The 27,523-nt window shown below is 36.5% G+C and overlaps 2 protein-coding genes and 1 long non-coding RNA gene across 4 annotated transcripts in view; 2 read left to right on the top strand and 1 right to left on the bottom strand.

The window, feature by feature from the left end:
- LOC123877763 overlaps window positions 1-2,197 on the top strand; it is a 30,369-nt gene extending 28,172 nt beyond the window's left edge. The window contains exon 3 of the long non-coding RNA XR_006798676.1: window positions 2,185-2,197. This is a non-coding gene — a long non-coding RNA (uncharacterized LOC123877763). The remainder of the gene's footprint in view (window positions 1-2,184) is intronic.
- The window catches only part of LOC123877759 (mitoferrin-1), a 44,036-nt gene extending 23,482 nt beyond the window's left edge, over window positions 1-20,554 (bottom strand). For both annotated transcript variants that reach the window (XR_006798675.1, XM_045924635.1), the window contains exons 1-2: window positions 20,225-20,554; window positions 6,210-6,295 (exon numbers count right to left, since the gene is read on the bottom strand). Coding sequence is in view for 1 of the 2 variants with exons in the window: in XM_045924635.1 (XP_045780591.1) it covers window positions 6,210-6,295; window positions 20,225-20,341 (203 nt within the window). In the remaining variant the exon portion in view is untranslated. The remainder of the gene's footprint in view (window positions 1-6,209; window positions 6,296-20,224) is intronic.
- Window positions 7,715-9,613, top strand: LOC123877762 (general odorant-binding protein 69a-like). The gene is made up of 2 exons (XM_045924639.1): window positions 7,715-7,916; window positions 9,189-9,613. The coding sequence occupies exons 1-2, from the start codon at window positions 7,773-7,775 to the stop codon at window positions 9,444-9,446; spliced, it is 402 nt and encodes a 133-aa protein (XP_045780595.1). The 5' UTR covers window positions 7,715-7,772; the 3' UTR covers window positions 9,447-9,613.
- Window positions 20,555-27,523: the final 6,969 nt, after the last annotated feature.

Here is a 27,523-nt window from a genome sequence, read left to right as displayed (position 1 = left end):
CATAAGCAAACGCGTTACAGCCTGGACCTCCATTGCTTTTTTAAACATGAATGTCATCTACCACGCAATAAAAAAAATCAATAAAAAATCTTTCTCGTATTTCAATAAACTATAGTGACGCAATCTATGTAAGATGGTCGCTAACGGCCGAGCCTTGCTATTATCAGTTTATCAGTTCACCGTTAACAGGTTACTGTTATCGCTTGAATGGGGCATTACTTACAATTCACTATCAAGAGTTATTGTCAAAATTAGTTCATATTTCTACTTCAAAAAAGGAGGAAGTTCTCAATTTTTTTTTTGATAGAAAACTCGATACAATTCTCTAGTACGGCACACAATAATTTCAGGAAACAACATAACACTTGAAATAATATTTGAGATATTAACATTTCATATTTCTATTTATTTTGTAACTAAAATGTGTACAGGTGTTTCATGAAGGCTATAGACTACATACATAAGAAATAAGAATATACATAAGAATTTACTTATATAGGAAAAAAAAAACCAAAAGATTACCTAACGTAGGTATTGGTAAAAAAACTTTAAAGTTCCGAATTCATTCTAATGTCCCGGCCACATTAACGGCCAACAACGCAATTTTCAACGGCGTTTCCCGTTAAACGTAGATGTAGCCACGATCAAGGCATTCACAATGCCGTTTGGCGTTAGACGATTTTAAACCCAATTCAATTGGCATTAGACGTTAACCGTTCATGTGTGACCACTCAGTTTAATGCGTTGACTATCGCGATAGTTATGGCGTTGTTGGGCATTGACGTTAACTAATGATTTTAGGCTTATTTCGTGGTTTAACGACATTTTATGTTAATAACGAGTACATACCACGATTAATTTGTTGTGTTTAACTGCCGATATTTCGACTCAGTTGCATCAGTTGTGGTCACGACGGGATTGTAATTCTGCGAGAGATAACTTTTGTTCTATTTGGACGTTTTTTTAAGGGACGTTAAAAAAAAGTTGAAAACTAAAACCCGACTGCGATCGTCTTAATAAAACTGAAATATTAGAGTAAAATTGTTTTTCTGTCGCTCAATATATTTTAATGTTGTTGTAATTTATATTCATAAGCTCAAAATTTTCTACTCTTTCATTTGACATCCCACTCGATACAATAGCAAAAAAATTTTTTTTGGAGAACTCCACTTTTTTTGATGTAACATCCGTTAGGTCATTTTTTTCGTATAAAATGTAGCCTATGTCACCCGGACCTTTACAATGAATCAATTGACACCCCATTCATCAAAATCGACCCAGTGGTTTAGGCACCACGGTGGAACACACAGAATCTGGATACAGACATACATACATAGACTGTTAAAATCATCACCCTTTTGGCTTTTCGGCAGTCGGGAAAAAAAGCTCTCGTGTAGATGAGGCCTTAGTGATGCGCGACTGTGCGATGATATCGATAACCCGTTTACGTTGTTGCAAGGTCGCAGCTCTATTGTAAACGATTTTTAACAACTACTGATAATGGTATAAGTAATTGGAGATTACTGTACAATTCGGTGATATCTAACAATTAACAGATAATAAAATTAATTAATGTTTGCTTTAGTTACAACTGCAACAAACAGACGACCTAACAAATGACAACTAAGTGCACTTTCCATAAAGTTAGAAGTTTCGATCAAGGAATAGGGGGCCATCACCACTTTTTACCCGACTACGACAAAGCCAAAAGGAAAGGTTATAATTTTAGCAGTCTATGTAGGTAATGTAGGTATGTTTTATCAGATTCTGTGTTCTACCGTAGCGCCTAAATTAGCCGATATTGATAAATGAGGTGTCAATCAATTCGTTATTATGGTCCAGATAGCATAGGCTACATTTTATAGGAACAAATTAATCTGACGGATCCAGAAAAGTGGGGGTATCCCAAATTTTTTTTGCTATTGTATCGAGTGGGATATTAAATGAAAGAGGAAAGAAATCTGAGTTCATTAGTGTAAAGTACAACGTTAAAATACACCGAGCGTCAGACAACAATTTTATTTTTCGCTATCTATCGACAGTTCGCTGCTAGCAGTCGGGTTTTAGTGCTGTTTAACTTTATCTAGTTATTTTTAACGTTTTGTATTATTATTAGAGTACAATAACAATGTACTACCGTGATGATAAAACGCATAGTCAGTATGATGTAGACTCCAATGCAAGTAATTACCCGTTTCGAGATAGGTAGGTATTACTGAGTATTGAGAAGATTGAGACAAACAAATAGGTACCTACTGGTCGCGAATTAAATGGCTGTTTCCGCCGCATATTTACACATGGAATTACACACAAGATACTTTGTTGCACTCAAATTAATTCTTATAAAGCCTCCTGATATGACGAATGACGATCTCTCTTGCGTAGGAAGTCTTATACCGGCTTCCCACGGTGCGTGATATTATAGACGAACGCGGACTAACCCCCACCGGACGCAGCGTAGGGAGCGCAGACACGTCCTCGGCCGTGCGTGATAATCCGCACAATCATGCACCGTGGGAATTAGGCATTAGGCTGAGATGTATTAGAGCTCGAGCTTTGATTTTGCTCAGACTCAAGACACAGTTAAAACGAGACGGATCTATGTCAACGATATAACGCTGTCTCGCTTTAACAGTGTCTTAAGACTTGAGAAGAAGAAGAGACGCACAAAAGAAGAAAACGTTTAATTGCAGAAACCTGCCAGGAAGAAGAAGAAGAAAATTCTTAAGGCCAGTAATCAAAATTTAACTTATTCCGATTGTCCACCTTAGCCACCCTATTCGCATAAACGCCGGGTAGTGAATTTGTATATTTTATTTGTAAGGGTTGGGTTGGTGGTATTTTTTCTTCTCTCTGGGCTGGTTTCCGCACTTAAACGTTTCCGTCTGTTGTGCGTTATAAAGGAGTAAACTCGGATCGCCATCTTATCTAGCGTTTATCTAGGGCCCAATAAACCATAGATAAGGTGGATATACAGAATAAGCCCAAAAACGTTTCAAGAGGTTAAAAACGGTAAGCAGCCCGCATTATGAATTACGGACCGGTGCTAGTGATTTCGTATCGCCGCACGTATGGTGATAATTTGATAAATGATAAGACTGATAACAGGGAGATGTTTAACAGTACCACTAAAATAAAAACTATTGAGACTAAGGCTAAAATCTATAGAGCATACTTTGGCTTTGCTCAGACAGAAAAAAAAAATAATCAAAACAAATAATGATAGTCATAGTGGCTCCCAAATCTTGGTGATTCGCCATCGAAGTGGCAATTCACCCGCCTGATCGTTTGCTCGCTATTTTTATCCAAAAAAAAGACGAATGTTAAAGGAAGGCGCGAAGGTTTAGCTGGCAATTATATGTATATTTTGAAATTACATAGAATCTCGATAAGAACTAAAACTTGGCAACAGTTAGGACCGTTAGTTCGCCGTACGTTCTTGATTCATCAGTTTCGTATGCACTTTAAATTATTCATACGACATTTAGGTAGCAGGAAAAATAAGGAAAACCTGATATGCAAGCCACCAGGGTAATAATCAGATGGAACTGTTAAAACGAGTCCGTATTTTGATTCCTATTCTACATTAAACCAAGGTCAACAAGTCGAAATGCCTAATGGCATTTAGAGTATTTAGCTTATAGGCACATTAAATAAAATTAAAAAAAAAACTTCTAAAAAGCTAACTGACTGACTGATCTATCAACGCACAGCTCAAACTATTGGACGGATCGGGCTGAAACACGGCATGCAGATAGCTATATTATGACGTAGACATCCGTTTAGAAGATGTTTTTGAAAATTCAACTCCAAGGGGGGGGGGGGGGGGGGGGTGGGGGGGGATTGGATGGATTATAGCTAAGAACACTCTCGATGAAGCCACCTTTCAAACAAAAAAACTAAATTAAAATCGGTTCATTAGTTTAGGAGCTACGATGCTATAGACAGATACACAGATACACACGTCATACTTATAACACTCCTCTTTATGGGTCGGGAGTTAAAAACGTTCCTAACTTAAGAAAATTTAGAGGTGCGTACCCGGGATCGAACCCCGAACCCGAAATAGGCAGCCGACGTATTCACCGCTAGGCTATCACCACCGCTTGACGTTTTAATACATTGGTATTGTATTAACATTGTCACCACAAATCTCCTAACCTTGATGCGAGCACGAAGCTTATTCATTCAATGGGCGTAACTAAGATGTTTGTACCTACCTACATGCATCTGTCGGGAAAGACCCAATGAAATAGTTATGACCTAACTCTTAGGCACCCTATAAACGATAGGTTCTACTCATCAATCAATTTCTAGACCACTAGCTTACCCGTTCCGGCTTGGATCGGGATAGAATTTCTGAAAATCCTTTCTATTCTATCAAAATTTATTCTATTATCTATCTATCTATTTCGTCAAAATCAGCTAAACGGATGGGGCGTGGAAAAGTAGCAGACCAAGAGACAGACACACATATTGATTAATAGTCAGATATCGATTTTTGTAAAGCAAACATCAGTCATTATTAGATTTTTTTATTTTTTTCTCCCTCGGCTACCTGGGTGGTCTACTTGGCTTCTGGAGCGAGTTAAGATAGCTGGGGTGACGACTCCGGCGGGGAAGAACAAAACACGCACAATAGACGGAACGCGAACGAAACGGAAGTGCGGAAACCAGCCCAGAGAGAAGAAAGAAAGAAGAAGAAGAAGACGGAAGCGTTTCCGTGAAGTAACCAGCCCATAGAGAACAGAGAAAGTAGAGGAAGACATAAGCGTTTAAGTGCGGTAACTTGACCATATAGAAGAAAGAAAGCCAGTAGGTTAAGAGGGCTCTCTCCGTCACTCGTTTCCACTCGTTTCATACAATCGTAGTTCCAATTTCATTTGAATACTAAGCAACCTAAGTCCATGAAATTTTGCAGACATATTCTAGAAAGTAATATCTATGTCTGTGGTTTTCCAGATTTCTGTTAAAATATTTTCATACAAATCTTGGAGCCCCTGTAATTTTAAAACTACATATTTTTAGAAAAATCTAATACACCACAGACACAGATATTAGTTTCTAGAATATGTCTGCAAAATTTCATGGTCTTTGGTTGCTTAATATTCAAATGAAATTGGAACTACGATTGTATGAAACGAGTGGAAACGAGTGACGGAGAGAGCCCTGTTAACCGTCAGTCACAGCTGTTACTGGCGAAACTGACAGCAAAACCTATCGTCTAATGGACGCCTTAATACTCGTAGCAATGAGGAGATGTGACGTCATCGACTATTCCTTATTTTAGCCGAGAGTCCCTGTGCCAACTCGCCTACTTTCACTTTCCTAATTTAATCTAGGCGTTGCAATGCGTTCAAAGTCGCTTAGCGAGCTGTGTTAGGAGTTTCAGTGAAGGATGATCAGAAAATCCACAAGAGAACCAATGGTAATTCCGTATATCCACCCCTAGATGGGGGTGGACAAACGGACACGCGTTTTCGAGTATACACCAGAGTGTAGCTACCCTAGGGGTCTAGGGTGTATACTGTGTATATATTTTTGAATGGAAACGGAATAAGCCTTATTTTTAAATGTTGTATAGAAGTAGACGTTACTTTGCGGAAGTCCGTGATATACAAGGAACCTAAAGCTTAATTTGCTATAACCCGTTGAAATGGTGCAACATGCAGTATGCGATATGCACTACCTGCCCTCCCACTGCTAAACATGCAGGAAAAGCCAGCCACCAAGCAAACAATACGCATCATCAACGTGAGTCTAGTGGTTTTGGGTGTGGTACTGCGTGGTAGTAGTGTGTATTGCTTGCTTGGTGGCTGGCTTTTCCTGCACGTTTAGCAGTGGGAGAGCGAGCGGTACGTATCGCATGCTGCATGTTGCACCATACAGATTTGTCGTTCAGCGGATTATAGCAAATTAAGCTCTTGGTTCCTTGTACGTTAGTTTTTAATCTGAGGTGGATACACCAGCCCGGCTAGCATGGGCAGTAGATATCCCCGATTATATCCACTGATTTCTATGACATAAGTGGATATAATCGGGGGATATAATTTTCATCTACTGCCCATGCTAGCCGGGCTGACGGATATACGTATCCGAGTATACCCCTTAGGGTGAATGTTCAAGGGTGGATAAACAGAATAAGCTGAACCGAGGCGATGGGTTGAGTTATTGATGGTGTGGGTATAAACAATGAAGGGTGTGGGCACCTGAGTAGTCCCTCGCGCTGCACCATGTAGCGGAAGGTCTCGGCGATGCTGCCGTTGTGCGCCGAGCGCAGCGACTGCATCCGCGTCTGCAACAACGAAACAATCCCTTAAATTCAGCTGACTTCCTTCCGACGTCCATGTTTCCTACCAACTATAACTTGAGTACCATCAAAGCATGAGTCAAAGTCAAAGTCATTTATTCAAATTAGGTACTATTGTACACTTTCTAACTGTCAAACAATGATGTAGTAGTGATAATTAATTACGTTAACTTAAAACTAAAGCTACGAGGGTTCCAAACGCGCCCAAGTCTGAGAAGAAGAGAGTGAATAGACATCTGTGCAAACGCGCTAACCTGATAATAAAAAATTGGTTGTCTGTAAAGTCGGTTTACTGACGATAGTTGAACGTGACAACAAAGGCCGATTGTGCTTCTTTGTCGCTCGTTCCGCGCTCTCGCTTGCACTTCAAGCCTTACATGGAACGCCTCAGAGCGAGGTAACGCCGCATGAGTCATGTTTTTTCGTGCGTGCAGCCGGCTCTATCGAATTATATAGACGTTGTCACGTCAAAAATCTGATTTTTTCAACTAGCGTATCCCAGAGTCAACAGAAGACATTCTAGGGTTCGCTACATCGCTGGCCCACTACTGAACACGGATTTCCTCTCAGAATGAGAAGGGTTTTGGCCATAGTCCACCAAGCCAATTGCAGATTGGCATGCCTCACACATCTTTGAGAACATTATGGAAAACTCTCAGGCATGCAGGTTTACTCACGATATATTCCTTCACTGTTAAAGCAAGTGATATAAAATTGCTCAAAATTGTTGGTTCGCAGATAGGAATGGCAGATTTATTGCGTATTTTATAGCGTAGTTATTACTTTAGAAAAAAGTTTACGAGTCCTTTAAAAATATAACATTAGTATGCTAACTACAGAATCAAATGAAAAAAAAAAACTTTCAAGGCCAAATCAAATAGACTTGACAAACAAACCACCAATTTTAGACGAAAACACACTATTCAAGTGCATGTAATTTTTCACAATGACATTTCATTTTACAATAATTACACGCAGATAAAAAAATAGTGTGCTATTAACTTAAACAACATTCAACTGACATATTTTTTAATAATCAACTTGTGAAGGTATAATTTGGATATCAGAAAATCCTGGTAAGAATAGACTAAAGGAATAATAATAGGCAGAACCCCAACGAACATAAAACAGATCTGAAGAAACTTCTTTCTTGAAAAAGAAGCTAATAATAACTTTAATTGTTAACATTGTTAGCTTAACACTATGTAACTGATACAGAAACCACTAGCTTCATTTTTACTGAAATCTCTGGCTCCATCTGTCTTTTACCTTTAGTCTATGCACTTAACAAACAAATTTTTTTTAAACATCAACTAGAAGCTGTAATTTGGCGATCAGAACATACCCTCCTCATTAATCATATCAGTGACATTAGCAAAGGCTATATAAAAAGGGTATAAGTTACACCTAACTCATTTGTTAGCATTTAACCGAAGTTTTCACTGGTGTTATAACTTATAAGATGGATACAAAGTTATCTTTATATTTTGTGGGGCTTTTTATATTGGGAGTTTCAGCCTTGGACGGAGAAATGGCGGAACTAGCCAAAATGTTGAGAGAAAATTGCGTTGAGGAATCAGGAGTTGATGTGGGATTAATAGACAAGGTAAAAAAGTAGCAGTTGTTATGAATTTGCCGTACCAAATATCCAAATAGAGAGAGTAAGAGCGAATTTTTAATGATCTTGAAAAAGGTATTTATTCGTCATCATCATCATCACCCATCGCTGGTCTAGCACAGAGCTTTTCTTAGAATGAGAAGGACATGGCCATAGTCTACAATGCTGGCCAAGTGTGGATTGCCAGACTAAGCCCTAATTCGCACGAGCGTTAAAAAAGCGTTGCGTTAAAACCCGGCGTTGCGCGTTATACAAGCGTTGACGTGTAAACCTTGGAATGCATTTGTTCCATTTGAACGCTTTTTTAACGGACGTTAAATAAGCTCTCGTGCCTCGAATGAGGCCTTACATTTGATGACATTATGGAGAACACTCAGGCTGGTTTTCTCACGATATTTTTTCCTTCATTGTTAAAGCAAGTGATATAATTTAATTGTTTAAAACCCACTTAACTTCGAAAAGTTTAGAGGTGCCTGCCATACAATTCAAACTGCATTGTTTAGAATTTTGAGCTTTTTATTATAATCGTAGACCTATTATAACATGGAGCCCTACTTAGATGGGGTTTCCATTTTTCAGAAATTCCTCCTAAACAAAGCCGGGGTGATTCAGATTCATCCATATTCCATATCACTAATATTATACATGCAAAACTGTCTGTTACTTTTTCATGGCCCATCTGTTTAACCGATTTTGACAGAATTTGATAGATAGTAGCTTGCATCCTGGAGAGAAACAGGCTACTCTTTATACCAGAAGATCAAAGAGTTCCCACAGAATTTTTAAGAAATTGTTGCAGGTATTATTTAGTTACTATTCATTTTATAGTGATGATATAAGAAAGTCCTGGCATCATCCATGCACATATGAGTTGGCTTTTAACTTGAACAATTAAGATGTATTATAGAAGCAGGCGTTATTTTGCGGAAGTCCATGATATACAAGGAACCAAAAGCTTAATTTGCTATAATCCGCCAAACCAACGAAATCTGTATGGTACGCAGCACCACACAAATTCCAACACCACTCGACGCGCATTTCGCTCCGAGAATACCACCTTACAATTAGACATTGTAAGGTCTACATCTCCTGAGGATGCTCCGGTGTCGGGGCGAAACGCGCGTCGAGTGGGGTTGGAATTTGTGTGGTGCTGCGTACCATACAGATTTCGTTGGTTTGGTGGATTATAGCAAATTAAGCTTTTGGTTCCTTGTACAATTAGCCTGTAACTTTTTTAAAATTCTTGTTGTTTATTAAAAGGTAAACGGTGGCGCAGATTTAATGCCCGATGGTAAACTCAAATGCTACATAAAGTGTGTGATGGAGACTGCTGGAATGATGTCAGATGGTGAGGTGGATGTGGAAGCAGTGATTGCAGTACTGCCTCCAGAACTACAGAAACATTCTGATACCATGCGAGGATGCGGAACACAGAAGGGTGCTGATGACTGCGATACAGCTTTCAAGACGCAGGCCTGCTGGCAAAAGGGCAACAAGCAGGACTATATACTCATATAGAAGTGTTTTACCATGAGTGTCATATACAGATTAATCTAAAAAAAGTCATCATAAAGTAAATTTCAACACCTGTTGTCCATCTATCTTTTTCTGTTAGTCTGTGGTGGCATATTTTCCCTTAAAATGTTATGTTTAATAAAAGATTTTTTAAAGTCATTTTTAATTCATTCTCTGCTTATTATTATTTAAGAATATCTCAAATCTGAGAAATCCAAAGCCTTTTACTGTCCTGTGTTTCATTTCTGCACTTAGACTACCTAACCAATAAGAACATGAGAGTCATTGGTACTGATTCTGATCGCAATTAAATTTTAGCATCTTTTTCTTACCAATATAAGAAGATAAGGACAGACAAACTTAATTTTAAAGTAAAACTGTCAATCCTTGTGACTTGAGTATAGTGTTTTTGTAGAGTAGCACTAAAATTTTGAGTTTTTAATTTAAATTTCATGTTCAATTCCTTTTTAGCAATATTACTTAGAAAGAGCAATCACTGAGTTTCTTGCTGGTTTTTTAAAGTAGGAAAGGCATTCCGAACCAGTGGTAAATGCTTTTGACGATTCGAAAGTACTTGTAAAAGTTTAATTGAATAAAAAAAAAAATTTTAAAGAAAAAGATGCAGATACTCTTAAGTTTAGAGAAAAACATCAGAATTGACTCCAGTGTCAGGCTTATAAATCTAAATAATAAAATATGTAAAGTGTAAGCGCAGCTGTTAAGAGGAAAACCAATGCGAATGACATAGACGATTTCACCTTCAAACTAGCAATTTCGACATGTCATGACCCTCTATTGACAATTAATCAAGCAGACATTTCAATCTGCGAAATTTACGCGGACTTTTAGTATTTTGACGTAGGAGGGTAAAAGATCCAGTACATGAACGAATAAGGACTACCCTGACATTGACCTAAAATTAAGGTATATGAGAATCGTTCTATAACTAATTTTTATATTTTGTGTGTCTGTACACAGTAGGTAAACACTCTTAAATTATTTAAATATCAAAAAATCAAATAAAATGCGTGGTATTAATTATTATAAATTATTTTATTTAAGAAAAGGATAAATTGCCAGAAAATGAACTGGGAATTTCAGTGAATGAACGAACTCTATCTAGTGCATAAACTCTCGATTCCTATTAATAAATAAATTCTTAAATATATTTTCGGCTTGGAATCCAAAAAAAATTGACAGATTTTCACAGTTTTTGACTTATTGTATATTTTTTTCTACATTTTGCGCGATAAATCAAACACTATTTTACATAATAATAATAAATAAAACCTGTTTTAGAATGTATAATAGAGCCCTTTCATATGATATTATCCCCTTTGGTATGGTACTTTTCGATCTTGTCCCCCCTTCACCATTTTACCACCGAACCGCAAGACGTCGGGCGAGTTTCCATCCTTATGTCGTCGACATTCCATCTACACGCACAAAACGTTTTGCGTCTTCATTCCTCATACGCATGGCTAAGGTTTGGAATACTCTTCCGCGATCTGTGTTTCCCACCAATTACAATCCGGGTATCTTTAAAACAAGAGTGAATAGGCACCTTCTAGGTAAACGCGTCCCATCTTAGATCACATCATCACTTTCCATCAGGTGTGATTGTGGTCAAGCGCTTACCTATAGTGAATAAAAAAAAAAAAAAAAGTTATCTTAGGTTGAAAGTCACCTAAATTTTCTGGAAAACAGTCTAAATGATTACAGAGAAAATGAAACTTAATGCCCATGTTGCACCCAAGTCGCTGGAAGTGCAACATCAGCTGCTGAATGTTTTGAGAGTAGTGAGAACAATATACCGTAACACATGTTATCAGATTTGTTCCTTTGAGCCGAGAAGCCACATGTTCTGATGCTTTTTAGACAATCTAAGATCTCTCATTAAGTGGTCCAAATCATTTTGATTGAATAGTCTAAGTTGAGATGTAAAACATCGTCACTACCTTCTGAAAGTTCTTGAAGTAGATTGGAGGTACTGGGTTGGGGCTGAGGTACAGATTTATCACCAGAAGTCAGAATCGTTCTAATTGTAGACTGCAAGTTACAATAGAGTCGCTTGGAACAATTTTTTTGCTGTTTCTTCTGGTTATATTCACAATGCAGAAATAATAATCATCATGGTGTTTAGATGGTTCGCGCCAAATTATAAGACTATTTTTAGTAAAAGTAGAGTCTATTCTTATTTGCTCATAAACGCACATATAAAAATTTGGAGTCCAGGCCTTGCTGTTAGCTGCTAATGGGTTCTCAAAGTAGCCCGAGTATGCTTGTTTTACAAAGTTAGACACACTTGCACGACATTCTTTAATACGTACTCGCCACCAAATGGTACAAAAATGATTGGAATAACTTGCAGATGTTCTTCTTGATGTTCACCTCGATAAATTTTGGAAATTACTTGTGTGATCTTAATAAAGTGTGAACATACAAAGTGTGAGTATAGTGCAAAATATGGGGGTACCTGTATCTCAAAAACTAGAGCTGCTGTGTAAAAAATTAAAGTAGATCTGAAATCAGCGACGTCAAATTAGTAAGAAACAGTTTCAAAACCTAATAAAACAAAAAAGTTGAATTTTGTATGCCAGTGAAATGATTCGGAATCGGAAGCCACTTTATATATCGCGAAATTTGGAAATGTGGTCAAATTTTCGAAATCCATATTTATCAATGAAAAGCGACATAATTTTGTAAGTAGTACCTACTTACTTCAGTTTACTATTTTTGAACAGTTTCGCAGAGGTACAACAATCGGCCTCATTCAATCAGCCGCCATATTTATAGTAACAGGCAAATAAATACAATTAAGTATTGGAACTACAATACCTATGCTCCTAAATGTATCTTAAAAAACAAGTCTCATTCAGCGTTTCAAGTGCAGAAGAGGAAGTAGACAGACGGATTAACATCAGTTCGAACAAGTACTGGGCACAAAAGGAAAGAATGAAAGGAGCTTACCCAGTACATCTTAAAAGATCCGTTACAGATACATGCATCCTGCCATGCCTCACCTATGCCAGCCAAACATGGGTCCAGACAAAGAATATAAAAAGAAATAGTGACTTGCTAAAGGGCGATGGCAAGGAGCATAACTTAAGGAAAAAATATTCAAAGTGAGAATTGAAGACATAAGAAAAAAGACAAAGCCTACAGACACCTTGAGACATGCTCTAAAACTGAAATGCAAATGGTCATATTGTATCGATTTTTACAGATGAAAGAAGGACAGGAAAAATCTCCCCTTGGCCAGGTCCAGCAGGTAAAAGAAAAATAGGTAGACCGAAGACGCGTTGGTCTAATGCTATTGTGCAAATCGCGAGAGAAAATTAGCTTGATAGTACCAAAGACAGAGAAAAATGGGGATACCCAAGAGGGATCCTTATCCAAGAAAGAAGAATACCAGAATAAATATTTAAAAAAAATCTAAAGAAAAATTAAACCGACTTCAAAAACCACAAACACTAAAAAGTAAAAATAATTTTAGTGATTGTGGTTTTTGAAGTCGGTTTTATTTTTCTTTTGAAAATTTTTTATTTCACAATTTTTAGTGGCCCCACTGTACTATAATATGCCATACCCAGTTAAAACCCTACTGTTTACTAAGATATTACACTGATCGCGAGCAATTTGCTCTTATCCATTGAGGAGTTCCGTTCTCCATCTCGGAAGATATTTATCAGATCTTCATCGAATTTATATGGGACCACCTGCGAAGTATACCCTATCAAACAAAAAAAAATCCAAATCGGTCCAGGCGTCTTTGAGTAATCGGAGAACATACATTAAAAAAAAAGTTACCGAGGAATTCAGAACCTCTTCCTTTTTTTGAAGTCGGTTAAAAATATACTAAGATTTACTAACATGGTGTTATACCACAGAGTAGCGAACAGAGGCAAAGCTTCTAAGAAGCGAACAAAATTTATAACTATTTTGGTAGGGTTGGCACAGAAGGATACAATTTAATAAACAATAGGTATTTGTTCAACAAGATGGCAAAGTTTGTTTTTTGTTGTGATTGCTTAGTTTAAATATCGATCGATAGATCTAAATATCGATTTTGAACGAAATCAGTCACTTTACAAAGAATTATAAATGGTGCCAACTTTTTAAATTTTGGTAACAGTTTCCTATTTTGATCCCAGGGAGCTCTAAATATTGATTTTGAACGAAATCGGTCAATTAACAAAGAATTTCAAAATGGCGTCGACTTTTTTAAATTTTGGTAACAGTTTCCTTTTTTGTGATCCCAGGGAGCTTTAAATATCGATTTTGAACGAAATCGGTCAATTAACAAAGAATTTCAAAATGGCGTCGACTTTTTTAAATTTTGGTAACAGTTTCTTATTTTGTGATCCCAGGGAGCTCTAAATATCGATTTTATACGAAATCGGTCAATTAACAAAGAATTTCAAAATGGCGTCGACTTTTTTAAATTTTGGTAACAGTTTCTTATTTTGTGATCCCAGGGAGCTCTAAATATCAATTTTGAACAAAATCGGTCAATTAACAAAGAATTTCAAAATGGCGTCGACTTTTTTAAATTTTGGTAACAGTTTCCTTTTTTGTGATGCCAGGGAGCTCTAAATATCGATTTTGAACGAAATCGGTCAATTAACAAAGAATTTCAAAATGGCGTCGACTTTTTTAAATTTTGGTAACAGTTTCCTTTTTTGTGATCCCAGGGAGCTCTAAATATAGATTTTGAATCAAATCGGTCAATTAACAAAGAATTTCAAAATGGCGTCGACTTTTTTAAATTTTGGTAACAGTTTCCTTTTTTGTGATGCCAGGGAGCTCTAAATATTGATTTTGAACGAAATCGGTCAATTAACAAAGAATTTCAAAATGGCGTCGACTTTTTTAAATTTTGGTAACAGTTTCCTTTTTTGTGATCCCAGGGAGCTTTAAATATCGATTTTGAACGAAATCGGTCAATTAACAAAGAATTTCAAAATGGCGTCGACTTTTTTAAATTTTGGTAACAGTTTCTTATTTTGTGATGCCAGGGAGCTCTAAATATCGATTTTGTACGAAATCGGTCAATTAACAAAGAATTTCAAAATGGCGTCGACTTTTTTAAATTTTGGTAACAGTTTCTTATTTTGTGATCCCAGGGAGCTCTAAATATCGATTTTGAACGAAATTGGTCAATTAACAAAGAATTTCAAAATGGCGTCGACTTTTTTAAATTTTGGTAACAGTTTCTTATTTTGTGATCCCAGGGAGCTCTAAATATCGATTTTGAACGAAATTGGTCAATTAACAAAGAATTTCAAAATGGCGTCGACTTTTTAAAATTTTGGTAACAGTTTCTTATTTTGTGATCCCAGGGAGCTCTAAATATCGATTTTGAACGAAATCGGTCAATTAACAAAGAATTTCAAAATGGCGTCGACTTTTTTAAATTTTGATAACAGTTTCCTGTTTTGTGATCCCAGGGAGCTCTAAATATCGATTTTGAACGAAATCGGTGAATTGACAAAGAATTACAAAATGGCGTCAACTTTTTTAAATTTTGGTAACAGTTTCTTATTTTGTGATCCCAGGGAGCTCTAAATATCGATTTTGAACGAAATCGGTCAATTAACAAAGAATTTCAAAATGGCGTCGACTGTTTTAAATTTTGGTAACAATTTCCTGTTTTGTGATCCCAGGGAGCTCTAAATATCGATTTTGAACGAAATCGGTGAATTGACAAAGAATTTCAAAATGGCGCCAACTGTTTTAAATTTTGGTAACAATTTCCTGTTTTGTGATCCCAGGGAGCTCTAAATATCGATTTTGAACGAAATCGGTGAATTGACAAAGAATTACAAAATGGCGTCGACTTTTTTAAATTTTGGTAACAGTTTCTTATTTTGTGATCCCAGGGAGCTCTAAATATCGATTTTGAACGAAATTGGTCAATTAACAAAGAATTTCAAAATGGCGTCGACTTTTTTAAATTTTGGTAACAGTTTCTTATTTTGTGATCCCAGGGAGCTCTAAATATCGATTTTGAACGAAATCGGTCAATTAACAAAGAATTTCAAAATGGCGTCGACTTTTTTAAATTTTGATAACAGTTTCCTGTTTTGTGATCCCAGGGAGCTCTAAATATCGATTTTGAACGAAATCGGTGAATTGACAAAGAATTACAAAATGGCGTCAACTTTTTTAAATTTTGGTAACAGTTTCTTATTTTGTGATCCCAGGGAGCTCTAAATATCGATTTTGAACGAAATCGGTCAATTAACAAAGAATTTCAAAATGGCGTCGACTTTTTTAAATTTTGGTAACAGTTTCTTATTTTGTGATCCCAGGGAGCTCTAAATATCGATTTTGAACGGAATCGGTCAATTAACAAAGAATTTCAAAATGGCGCCAACTGTTTTAAATTTTGGTAACAATTTCCTGTTTTGTGATCCTAGGGATCCTCAGATATTGATTTTGAACAAAATCTATGACAGTTCAAAAAAATAGATTTTAAACACTATTTAAATTATTATCATTAACATTAAATTAAATGAAAACACGACGCGCGACGTGTACTGCAGCCCCTGAGCTTGAGCACAGGCCGAACCGGTATAAACCGATTTCTCTCCGTACGCGACGTAGCGCCTGTGCTCACGCACACACGCGCCTCAAGCTTGTAGTAGTGTACCTATCGTAGCGCGCTTGTATGAAGCTTTGACTCTGTTCGCTACTCATGTGGTTATACAACGCAATACCACACTCACAAACACTCGTACAAACATACAGACAAGTATATACTCACACACACTCACACACACACACACACACATGGACGCACACGCACTTTTGAACGGTTTGAACGGAACACGGTTTTGAAATTGAAATTGAAAACAGTGTAAGAATTTGTAAGAAAATATTTAAAAAAGGTATATCAGCCGGTTTTTTATTCCAGCTCTTAATACATGTAAAAACGTCCAATCTGTTCATTTACTCGAGCCTTTACCCTAGTACCTAATTATATCGACCGCCCCATATCAAAACAAAGTAAATGTCATTTTTCCGAAAATCGTTTTATGTCATAAGCCTAACTTTCATAGTATGTCCCGTTGTATTGTAAGGACACCCACATTAAAGTAAAATTAAAAGCTAGTAAGTCGCTTTGACCTCTGTCTTTCTGTCCGTCTGTCCGTCTGTCGTGTCTGTCAAGAAAACCTATAGGGTATTTCCCGTTAACCTAGAATTATGGGCAGGTAGATAGGTCTCAACTCTCATAGCCCAAGTAAAGGAATAAATCTGAAAACAAATTTCGTGATTCTAGATCAACGGGAAGTACTGTATAGGTTTTCTTTACGGACGGACGGACAAACGGACAGACAACAAAGTGATCCTTTAAGAGCTCCGTTTTTCATTTTGAGGTACGGAACCCTAAAAAAGAAAATGATGCAATGTAATGAATAAATGTGTAGGCAAGTCTTCACACTAAAATATTTAAACCCCTTTAATTTAAAAACTGTCATAGCCTAGTGGTTAGAACGTCCGCCTCCTAATCGAAGGTCGGGGGTTCGATCCTGGAATCACGTTCTACTAACTTTTCAGTTATGTGCGTTTTAAGCAATTTAATATCACTTGCTTTAACGGCGAAGGAAAACATCGTGAGGAAACCTGCATACCTGCAAGTTTTCCATGTTCTCAAAGGTGTGTGAAGTATGCCATTCCGCATTGGACCAGCGTTGTAGACTATTCTATTCTTTTGAATTTAAGCCGCTTACTAGGTTTTGATTTGAGAAAGCTGGAATGCCAGATTTGACATTAATTGACAAAATTGAGAGACCTAAGCTTGTATAAGAACACAGAAGTGTCATAATTCGTGTTCACTTTGCCTAACGTCTCTCAGAGAGCAGAGAGAGATTTAAACTGTTTCTTATAATCACTGGCCATATTTCAAATGCGAAAGTGTGTTTGTTGGTTTAATATTTAATCACACTGCAACGGAGCAACCAGTCGACGTGGTTTTTTGCATGGATACATTTAAAGACCTAGAGACTGACATCTCTCTCCGCATCGTATTCTTTATTGCTGAGGGTTGTGACCTCTTACCATTATTCCTACATCTAATGGTAGGTTTTCTTGGGATAATAATGTGGTGGATTCAAAGAGCCTACGGAACTCGACTAGAAAAACGAGATTTTGACTCTTAGGTTTAACGGTTATGAATTATTATCAGTGATATAATTTATTAGCGCTGCCAGGTAAAATGACATTTATCTCAGAAAATCAAAGAGTTTCCACGAGATTTTTTCCAAGGTTGCGCTACTAAGTAGAATAATATTATGAAGAGGAAAGGTTTGTTTATTTGTTATCGATAAACTCTGAAACTACTGAACTACTTGCACTAAAGACATAATCATCAACATCAACCGACAGACGTCCACAGTGAATATAGGTCTTTAATAGGGTCTTCCACATGCTACGGGTTTGCGCCGCCTGAATCTTTGCGCTTGCGCTTGACGACAATCATGCTTTAAAGAAAGCAGTGATGAGGTCCAAGTTGGAGCACGCTTACCTAGAAGATGCCTATTCACTCTTGGCTTGCAGGTATCTAAGGTATATATGGCAGGAAACACGGCCCCCGAAATGGCGTTCCAACCTTTAGGCTCTCCCCATTGCCCGCAGCATGAATCTGAGCTTTCTTATGAGACCCATGGTTATATTATGTACATATAATATCTCATAAGAAAGCTCTAACACACAATCCAGCTAAGTAAGTCCAATTTCGAAAAAAGCTAGCTAGCCGACAAATCTAACTCAGGCAGCCTTCGGGAATCTTCGAGATGTCTCTCGTCCAAAATTCCTCAATGCTTGAAGACCAGTCTTTGAATAGTGCATATTGTCAGTGATGAAATATGGATCCGAAATATAGGTCTTTTTTTTGTACACAGGAAATGCCTGACGCATACCCCTCCGTCATGTGGGGCTTGCACCAAACTTGCACTACTACGAAATCCATTTCGGAACACGGCACCCGGGACGAGGCGCGCTATCTCCTAGAAAACATAGGTATAATACCTATTTAGAACACTTACTATCTGTCATCATAATCTATGACAACCTCCGAGTATTTACCTGGTAAAACCGTAACTTTAGAATCAAATTTAGTATATAAGCAGGCTTCATTTAGAAATGAAAAAATCCCTATTTTATTTTTCAACGATTATAAACACAACTTTCATTCAAAAATAATAAGCTTAAATTCATTTTAAATAATATTTTGCGACGAAATGACGCGCGCAGTCCGCCCGTCATGAGAGTCCAGTGGACACTGAATTCCATAGAGCGCCTGCAAGAAAATAAATAGCACAGGAAGTTTTTTGGTTAGTTTTAAATTATTTAAGAAATGAAAAACATTTAGTATAAAACTAACAATTAAAATTGATTGCTAAACCTAAACATATCATTTTCTGGAGGTTGGCTTCAAAGTGTCAAGATGTTAAAGAAAATTTTTACAGAACAAGTTGCGAACAGCAATGTTTTCAACTTGTTTTTTTTTATTTATTGGGATAATGTATACAAAATTAAAAGAAGTACTTATAATCTTCACAAACTGAAGTTTTTAATTGCATGTATTTAATAGCTGTTAATGCTTTAGAAAAATAAACAATTCACTTCAAAGTACAGCATTTTTGCGATTTGTCAAATAGCCATAGTCTTAATTGTCCAATTAGGATTATTAAATTTGTAATTAGGATTAACTATGAGGAAAACCATATTTGTCAACTTCATTATAGTTACAAAACATAATCAACAATAATTTACGTAATCTTACACTTTGTATCAAAAATCAAGTAACACCATTTATCTACTATCAAGTAAAATAATGGTACCATACTTTTTACATTCTGGCTAATAGGGCTACCTGACTACTAGTCAAAACAGCTACATTTTTATCAAACGTCAACACGCTCGCTTAGTAAGGGAGTTTATTTAACATTTTAAATATGGCAGTGGCATTTTAAATAAAGCTTAGTTAAAATGCATAGCAATATGCCTGCAATCAATAGGTAGAATCACATAACCTAAAATAAAATTTTAAACATCTGTAACAATCTCATTAACAGTCTTTTTGAAAACATTAAATAAATTTCACACAAAACACTGCAAAATATATTTTTAACTAATCTGAATTGATCCAGTATATAAATAGAATGTTGGGTTCATTGATAAAACATCAATTTTGTCTCAAGGTCAAGCTGAGATCCTTCAATAACTAACAACAACAAATGCATCTACCTTGATATAATATATAAGTATAGTTTATACAGACAGATTTGAAGGAAAAACAGGAAAAAATTGTATTATATTGCAATAGTTTCGTTGGGAACTTGCATTTGACATACATATTCTAAGATAAGTATTGATGTTTGTTATGGAAAAATAAAAAAGTTTTTGAATATTGTTCACAACAAGTTATTTAGTATAGTGACATGTTTTCCAATGAGATTATAACACGATTGTAAAACAAATAGTTCTTATCAAGCTATCATAACTATCCAAATATATAAAACAAACATTTGTGTGAAACATACTGTAAAGATGTGGTAACTTATGTAAATTATAAGTACATCGGGGTGTTCTAATAGCATCGGAAACTGAAAAGAAATCGTCCAGTTGTGAAATTAATTGTAGAAAGGTTTTTATGTAACTATTGCAGTTTGGTGGCGTAACAAGACAGCCGATCGGTCTGGGTGTCTAGGTTAGGTTGTCAAAGTCTGATAAAAGTGGGCACGGAAAAGTGCCTCCAGCTCCTAACCGCTTACCTTCACGGAGTCCAGGGGGTACATTACGCAATGCTCCATGACCCCCGCGATCGCTCCGGCGGTCATGTGTGTGATGGAGCTTTGGGTCGGAAGGGTTTCATAGTCCTCAAAGTTCATAATACTCACAGAATACTACACTTATCACGAAAAAAACACAAATACGACTAGGCCTCTTGAATTTTTTTCTCTACCAATTTATCAATGTCATTTTCACTGCACTATTTTCGTCACAGACATCCAAAATTTGGAACGAATAAATCAAAAAATTGATTTCGTAAAAATGCGATGTGATTAGCACGCGCGGCAGTTCTACAATGGGGCTGCCAGCATAAAAATTAAAATTGACAGCTCATAGACCATAGACAATACAGATCATTACAGATTGCACTGGTATTGCTGTTTGAAAAAATAAATCATTTATGATCTATGAAAAAGATTTAGAAATTATTCATTCTTGCTATTTCTGCAACTTTCAAGGCAACCATAATACCTTCACCATAGAATTAATATCCTCACCTTTCACTCTCTCATTTTGAAACTACCTAAGTAGAGCATAATAATTTCGTCACGATACTTACCTCCATGTACTTTGGTTAAATTATTGAATCTATGGTTTGATTACCTGACAATGTGGCAATATTGGCGCTAAATTCAAATTTAATTTTGCATTTTTGTTTCATCGATTCGACTGCGTTGACCAAGGCGTTGACCGTTTTTTTTTTTTACAGCAATCAGGGGGCATAGCAGTGCATTTCCCAACGTTTAAAAGGGGGGGACAGGGGTGACCCCGCCAAGGCGAGCCAAAAGAAAGCGAAACCAAAGCGTTTCGTCGTATTTTGGAACCGTCGTAGCTTCAACATGGGCCCAGATGATGCTAGAGAGCTGAAATTTTCAAGGTAGGGTGTCCTTAGCAAACTTACTAAACGTATCAATTATCTAGCTTTTATGGTTTCAGATTTATTGATATACTAGCTGATGCCCGCAGCTTCGCCCGCGTGGATTTAGGATCTGAAATCCCGTGGGAACATTTGTATTCCCCGGGATGCAACGTGTTTCTGTACCACGTAAAAACATTTAAACGGATGATCCTTTAAAAATCCCGAGGGATCACCAGGATTTAGGAGTGCAATTCCTTACAGCATCAGGGTTGAGGAGTTGGGTCTTCGAGGTCAACGACAAAGTCTTTACTTGGTACAGATACCATCAAAATCAATCAATTTATAACCGACAGTTTCTAAATCCCATCAGTAGCGATGGTGAGGTCTTCTGCAGCATCAGGTTTAAGGAATTGGAATCCAATTTTTTTATGAAACAATATCACAAAGTTCCTCTATCGATTAAAAAAAAATACTCAAATCGGTTCAGAAATCTCGGAGATTTCGGTATACATAGGTAGAAAAACACAACTCTCTTTTTGAAAGTCGGTTAACAAAGTAGCCTATGTTACACCCTGGTCAATCCTCTACTTGTCTGTGAAAATCCCGTCAAAATCGGTTCAGCCGTTCCAAAGATAAGCCTTTTCAAACAGACAGACAGACAGACAAAAATTTTAAAAACGTGTGATTCAGTGTTGGCATCGTTCAAATAATTATGAGCTTAATATGAGGTAGTTATTTCGAAATTACAGACAGACACTTCAATTTTATTTATTAGTATAGATGAAATAAGTCCGTCTGTCATGTCTGTTAAGAAAATCAATAGGGTATACAGACAGACAGACGGAAGGACAGACAGACAACTTCTTGGAAAACTACGAGTAGGTATAAATGTCACTTGATTTAACAGTGAAGGAAAACATCGTGAGGAAAAATTCATTCCTGAGAGTAATGTTCTCAAAGGTGTGTGAAGTCTGCCAATCCGCACTGGGCCAGCATGGCAGACTATGACCTACATCCTTCTCATTCTGAGACCCGTGCTCAGTAGTGTGCCAGCGAAGGGCTGACGGTGATGAGGTTTGAATAAAACATACATTAGTCGGAAATGCAATTTTTATTACTTATAAGCATAGTCTTCACTTGAAACATCACTGACATTATTTAGTTGCTCTAACGCGGCTCTTCAGTTCTCACAAAAAATTACTATACAATACAGTAAATAGCGGCTCTTAGCACGGTCCCTATATTATTTCGTGAATACCCACAATGGGGATCCACAGACGAAACTTTTTTTTTTATTAAGACACAAGTTAGTTCTTGACTGCAATCTCACCTGGTGGTAAGTGATGATGCAGTCTAAGGAGGAAGCGGGCTAACCTGGAATGGATATGGCAGTTTTTATAAAACCCATACCACTTTGATTTCTACACGGCATAGTACCGGAACGCTAAATCGCTTGGCGGCACGGCTTTGCCGGTAGTGTGGTAACGCCTCACACCAGACGAAAATTGCTAAGAATTGTTGATATCGATAGAATGAACGATTGTTTCGTGAATTATCTAAAGATGTATTTCATTACCTGAGCTCATACAATTAAAATTATGGCGTTTGACAGTACAATATACACCTATTATGACAGGTTGGGCCGGTTCGCTTATACGCCATTTGTAAGGATAAATTGTCAGTGTGGATCCCCGTAAGTTAACCACCCATAGAGGATAAGTAGGAAGGGCAGGAAGCTAGGGACATATTTACTGGTAGGAAGTATGAACGCAATGATTGTGTAAATGACCGGCGCGGGACGAATAGCCGCTCAATTCATCATACGGTTATATTCATACAAGTAAGCAACAATTTTTCAATTTTAAATTTCAATTTTGAGGCTATTTTACCCGAACCGAGCGATACCTTCCTGTCGGAACTGAGTATCTGCTTTGATATGCAAGCACCCTATAGGAGATAATATAGGAACCAAGCCGAACTCTCTTAAAAAGACAATTTATGTTTTATAAAATCATAGAAGAAATCGTCAACTTAAAACGTAGGTAGACCTATGTAAAAAAATCATGAATAGCACCCCTAGCACAATCTATGTGATAATCTCAATCACTTCAAAAAATCTCGAGCTTCTACTATTTTTAGGGTTCCGTTTCACTTCGTTGTCTGTCCGTCTGTCTGTCTGTCGAGACCATCAGTCAAGGGAATCAAAACCTATAGGTTACATCCCGTTCCCGTCTTACCACAAGTAAAAGGAAAAATCCGAAAACTGTGAATTTGTGGTTTCACATCACAAAAAAACGGTACGGAACCCTTCGTGTGAGAGTCTGACTCGCACTTGTCCGGTTTTTTTATTAGTGCAAATGCTCATAACTGCAATGATCGCAAAGTAATTAGCACAAGATTGGTGATAGGGAGCCAGGTTTTGTCACGAAAGTTGACATTGCAAGCATATCGCATCCCAGATCGATTGTCGATTTAGAAACCGTGGCTCACGTTGAACCAACGCATTCGGCGAATGCCGGCCTCTTTACGCAAAGACTGTGTGATGAGAGTTAGCAACCAACACCTGTGGCCTGTACTTGTTCGCCGAATGTTTGGGCCAAGACAGATCAATATAGAAACGGGTCACTTTAAGCGAAGATCTCATAGCTTAATTTCTAACTTTCGTGACTCTTAAAAACATTACTATTATGCAAATTGTCGATCAATCGACTCGCCACAAACGACACAAGACATTCATAAATAAAATCCACGTGTAAAATAATAAAACATATAATTATAATGGTGTATGTTATCGCATACATTACAAAGTTCCGCGTAAAATTTACAATATTCTAAAATAATAACTTAACAAATTCAAATCAGCTGTCGACACACACAAATAAATATCGTGACGAAAATTTTCGTCGCATAAATATCACGACAAACTTCGCCTATTATACTTCAGTAACGGTAAGGCTCGCAACAAACGACAGACTTTCGATCACCTTATATTTTAGCCGGATAGGGATTTGATTTTATTTATTTTATATTTGATGTGACATATTCCAACAAAGGTCAATAATTATCAGCCAATTGGCCGATTTTTAGGATGGAGATAAGGCCATCCGTGCCCTTTTAATTTTCTACGCCCGATTATGACTCGATTAAATTATAAATTACTGGGCTAAATAACAAATTTAATAGCGACATACTAAAATATGGGGCAATCCAAAGTTTGTGGTGTAAAGAATTCCTAAGGCAACGATTACACGAGAAATCTAGCACCAGTTTAAGCGAACACTTTGGACTGATGAGATTGAAGCAATAAATTAAAATTTATTTAGATATTTTCATCAGTCACCGATTGATTTGATGCCGGATTCGTCGTTTAATTGACGTTACATAGTTTGTGAAGCGACGAAAAGTTTCGTCTTACATTACGACGATCGCTGAAGGCCGACGTCGCGAGAAGCGTTTAAGAAAATCGTGTAAAACTTACATTCCAAGTACACCGAGCTCGAATACCTATCATTATAATTATATTCATTCACCTTCTGTCGCATTATATTAAATTTAATAATTTTAAATAGCACATACCTATTATATTTTATTAATTAAAAAAACAATAAACCGGCGTAGAAAGCCTGTTCTACGAAAATTGACGTTTATTTTAACAGATTCTCGAGTGTAACGAAATTAACGCAAACTCCAATGAAGAGTTTTGTTTGGTAAAATCTTAAGTCTCCAGTACACGTTGACCCAACGTTTTTGCCAAATCTCGGCCAACCTATAAACACTATTTGCGAATTGTGCCAATATTCTCACATATATGCACCGAAACCAAGTAACTAAGTGCATTCGCCGAACGTGTTGTGTTAACGTGAACATGGATCATTACACTCGAGATTCGGTAAATCACTATTGTATTTTCTCGATCGTATGTAAACGAGGCATCGTAATGGTAACAAATTAGGCATTTGAACACTGGCCTCTATCTTTTTAAAATATTTTAAAAGCTGGACAGACCATATTTTAAAAAACAGATTGATTGGTCATTCGATTATCTCGAAAAGTATAATCGATTAGATTTTTCAAACTAGTCCATCCGTGTTGTTTGAAATTGATTTTCCAGTAAAATTGAAGTTAATATTATTAATTTTATAGATCCTTACTATTGTAAGTGCGAAAATTGAATAATCACTTTCCGTTAAAAATTCCATATAAAATCACGGAAAAAAAAATTACCAGGTGTATCTACTAAATGATTTAAAAGTAGCAATGATAAATCTTCTATATCTTGCATGCTTTAGCCGCCTGTAAATGGAATTACATGTAGACCTAGCACCTAAGACTTAAATAATGTATTTTTTTTTATAATTCTGTTGGTGGTTCAATAAAGTAAAATAAAATAAATTAAAATCTCTAGTTTGCAGTCTGTCCAGCATGTACTAAAGAAATACAAAGAGAGAAGTCAGTGCGTATTGAATAGTTCGTAAGCTATCTAATCTCTAGTCTCGCTACGAGCCGTGTCGGTAGGCGCCGCGTGCCGGATTCAAAACACTACTTATATAGACTCCCCTATACACTTCGCGTCACCAAAGTTGAAACAATATACCTAAAATATGCCATATGTACTTCTAATACAAGTTTAGTTCCCTTATCAATATTTGAAAAGAATAATATTGACCAAAACGTCCTCAAAAAAAAATTGTAAGAGGCGGAGTAAGTAGCTTGATACTCATATTGAATTTCGTTTTTGAAAACTATAAAAACTTGTACTAAAAATACTGAGGTGCAATACGTTTTTCAACATTCGTGACGCGTACTATACTTATAAACAACTCCCCTAAAATATATTGCAACCAAAATAATATCTGGCTTGAATAAAATTAAAAACAATGTCTATACTTCATAAGCATTCAGAAAATAGTCACTTCAGTTTGTCACCCTGACCTTTGTCGTTAATCTTCTTATCGCAAAATAATTAAACCTGAGCAATTGGTTCATCATAGCTGACTAATTACCATTAGTATTAGTTCACCATAACTGACCAATTAGTTCACCATATCTGACCAATTAGTTCACCATAACTGACCAGTTAGTTCACAAAACCTGGCTTACTAGTTCACCTTACATGTGAAATTAGCTCACCGTAAACAATTATATTTATGATCAAAGAGACAAAAGTGATCATTTGAGTAATTATTTTCTGAAAGCGTACGAACTATCCGAATCTATCCGATCTCACGCACACACTCACAACTTAGGAACATATACACGCGCCTCCGTGAGAGGCCACACACACACAGACCTTCGCACAACGCACACACACATCACTTATCGACCTATGTGTTTCAAATCATACAACTTATGTTTCAGAATTATAGTTATTAGTGTGCACCGAATGTTAAGAGTTGGACATACCAATAGTTTATGACTTATTAAAAAAAAAAAAATCGACATTTTAGAAAAAATGTTAAACACATTGCGAATCATGTCTGGTTTGCTTATAATTGTTCTTATTTACTCTCAAATAAAGTTATGTCCAATGAAAATAATATAAAAATGTAGTATACTTTTTATACTACCAGGTAAGGTTTAGAATTTTAGAGACATTGGATAAAAAAGTTATCCGTTTGATTACAAAAATATTTCAATGTTTCTAAGAAATAGTAAATTTTAGGTATTTCCAACTCTCAACTAATTAATTTTGGCAGCTACTATTAAAAAACTTGAACATTATTTAAAAATCTGTCGACTAAAAAGGTATAGTACCAGTAAAGGCAAATATTTCGGATATTCTAAAAATAGGGTTGCCACCTGTGTTGTGTTTTAAAAGTCGGTTTTTCTATCAAAATTATTGTCTACTCTATGAATTTATAACAAGCAATAAAGACTATTTAAAAAAGATTAGGAGATATTGATTTATGTACATAACAAAAGAAATAGTTGTTATTAAAGAAGTGTATCGAACGAGAGAAAGCTAGGACGTGGCAACCCTAGCTAAATGACACATATTATAAGTAACATGTAACACGTATGGCATCTATTTACAGACATATATGTATATTTATGACCGAGCACGTACAAAATAACACCTCTATACAAGTATTCATTCAAAAATGACAGTCGACCAGATATATTTTTTGATATATCTTCCAAGTTAAGGTTTGGTATTCAAAATGTGTACCAGTGTACTATTTGATTGTTTTAACTTGATTGACTTTAAAATAAAGTTATGAAAAGCTATAATGCGTACTGAGTAGCATTTTTTTTTTTAATAATATTAGCCATGCTAATCATGAGTAATACTCCCCTTTCCCCTCCAATCAAGCGTAAAGCTTGTGCCAGGAGTGCGACAATAGTGCAACGGGTGGGGTTTGAACCGCCGACCTTTCGGAATTCAGTCCGCTCCTTAACTGTTGAGCTATGGAGGCTCAAT

This window comes from Maniola jurtina, chromosome 24 (assembly GCF_905333055.1).
Source record: "Maniola jurtina chromosome 24, ilManJurt1.1, whole genome shotgun sequence".
Taxonomy (NCBI): domain Eukaryota; kingdom Metazoa; phylum Arthropoda; class Insecta; order Lepidoptera; family Nymphalidae; genus Maniola; species Maniola jurtina.
Note: the sequence above shows the minus strand (reverse complement) of the source record. Positions and strands in the feature narration are given on the sequence as shown.

Excerpts from the sequence above, each read along its gene's own strand:
- LOC123877762 (XM_045924639.1), top strand. The coding sequence starts at position 7,773 with ATGGATACAAAGTTATCTTTATATTTTGTGGGGCTTTTTATATTGGGA. Across the intron at positions 7,917-9,188 it reads ATGTGGGATTAATAGACAAG|GTAAACGGTGGCGCAGATTT; the intron begins GTAAAAAAGTAG and ends GTTTATTAAAAG.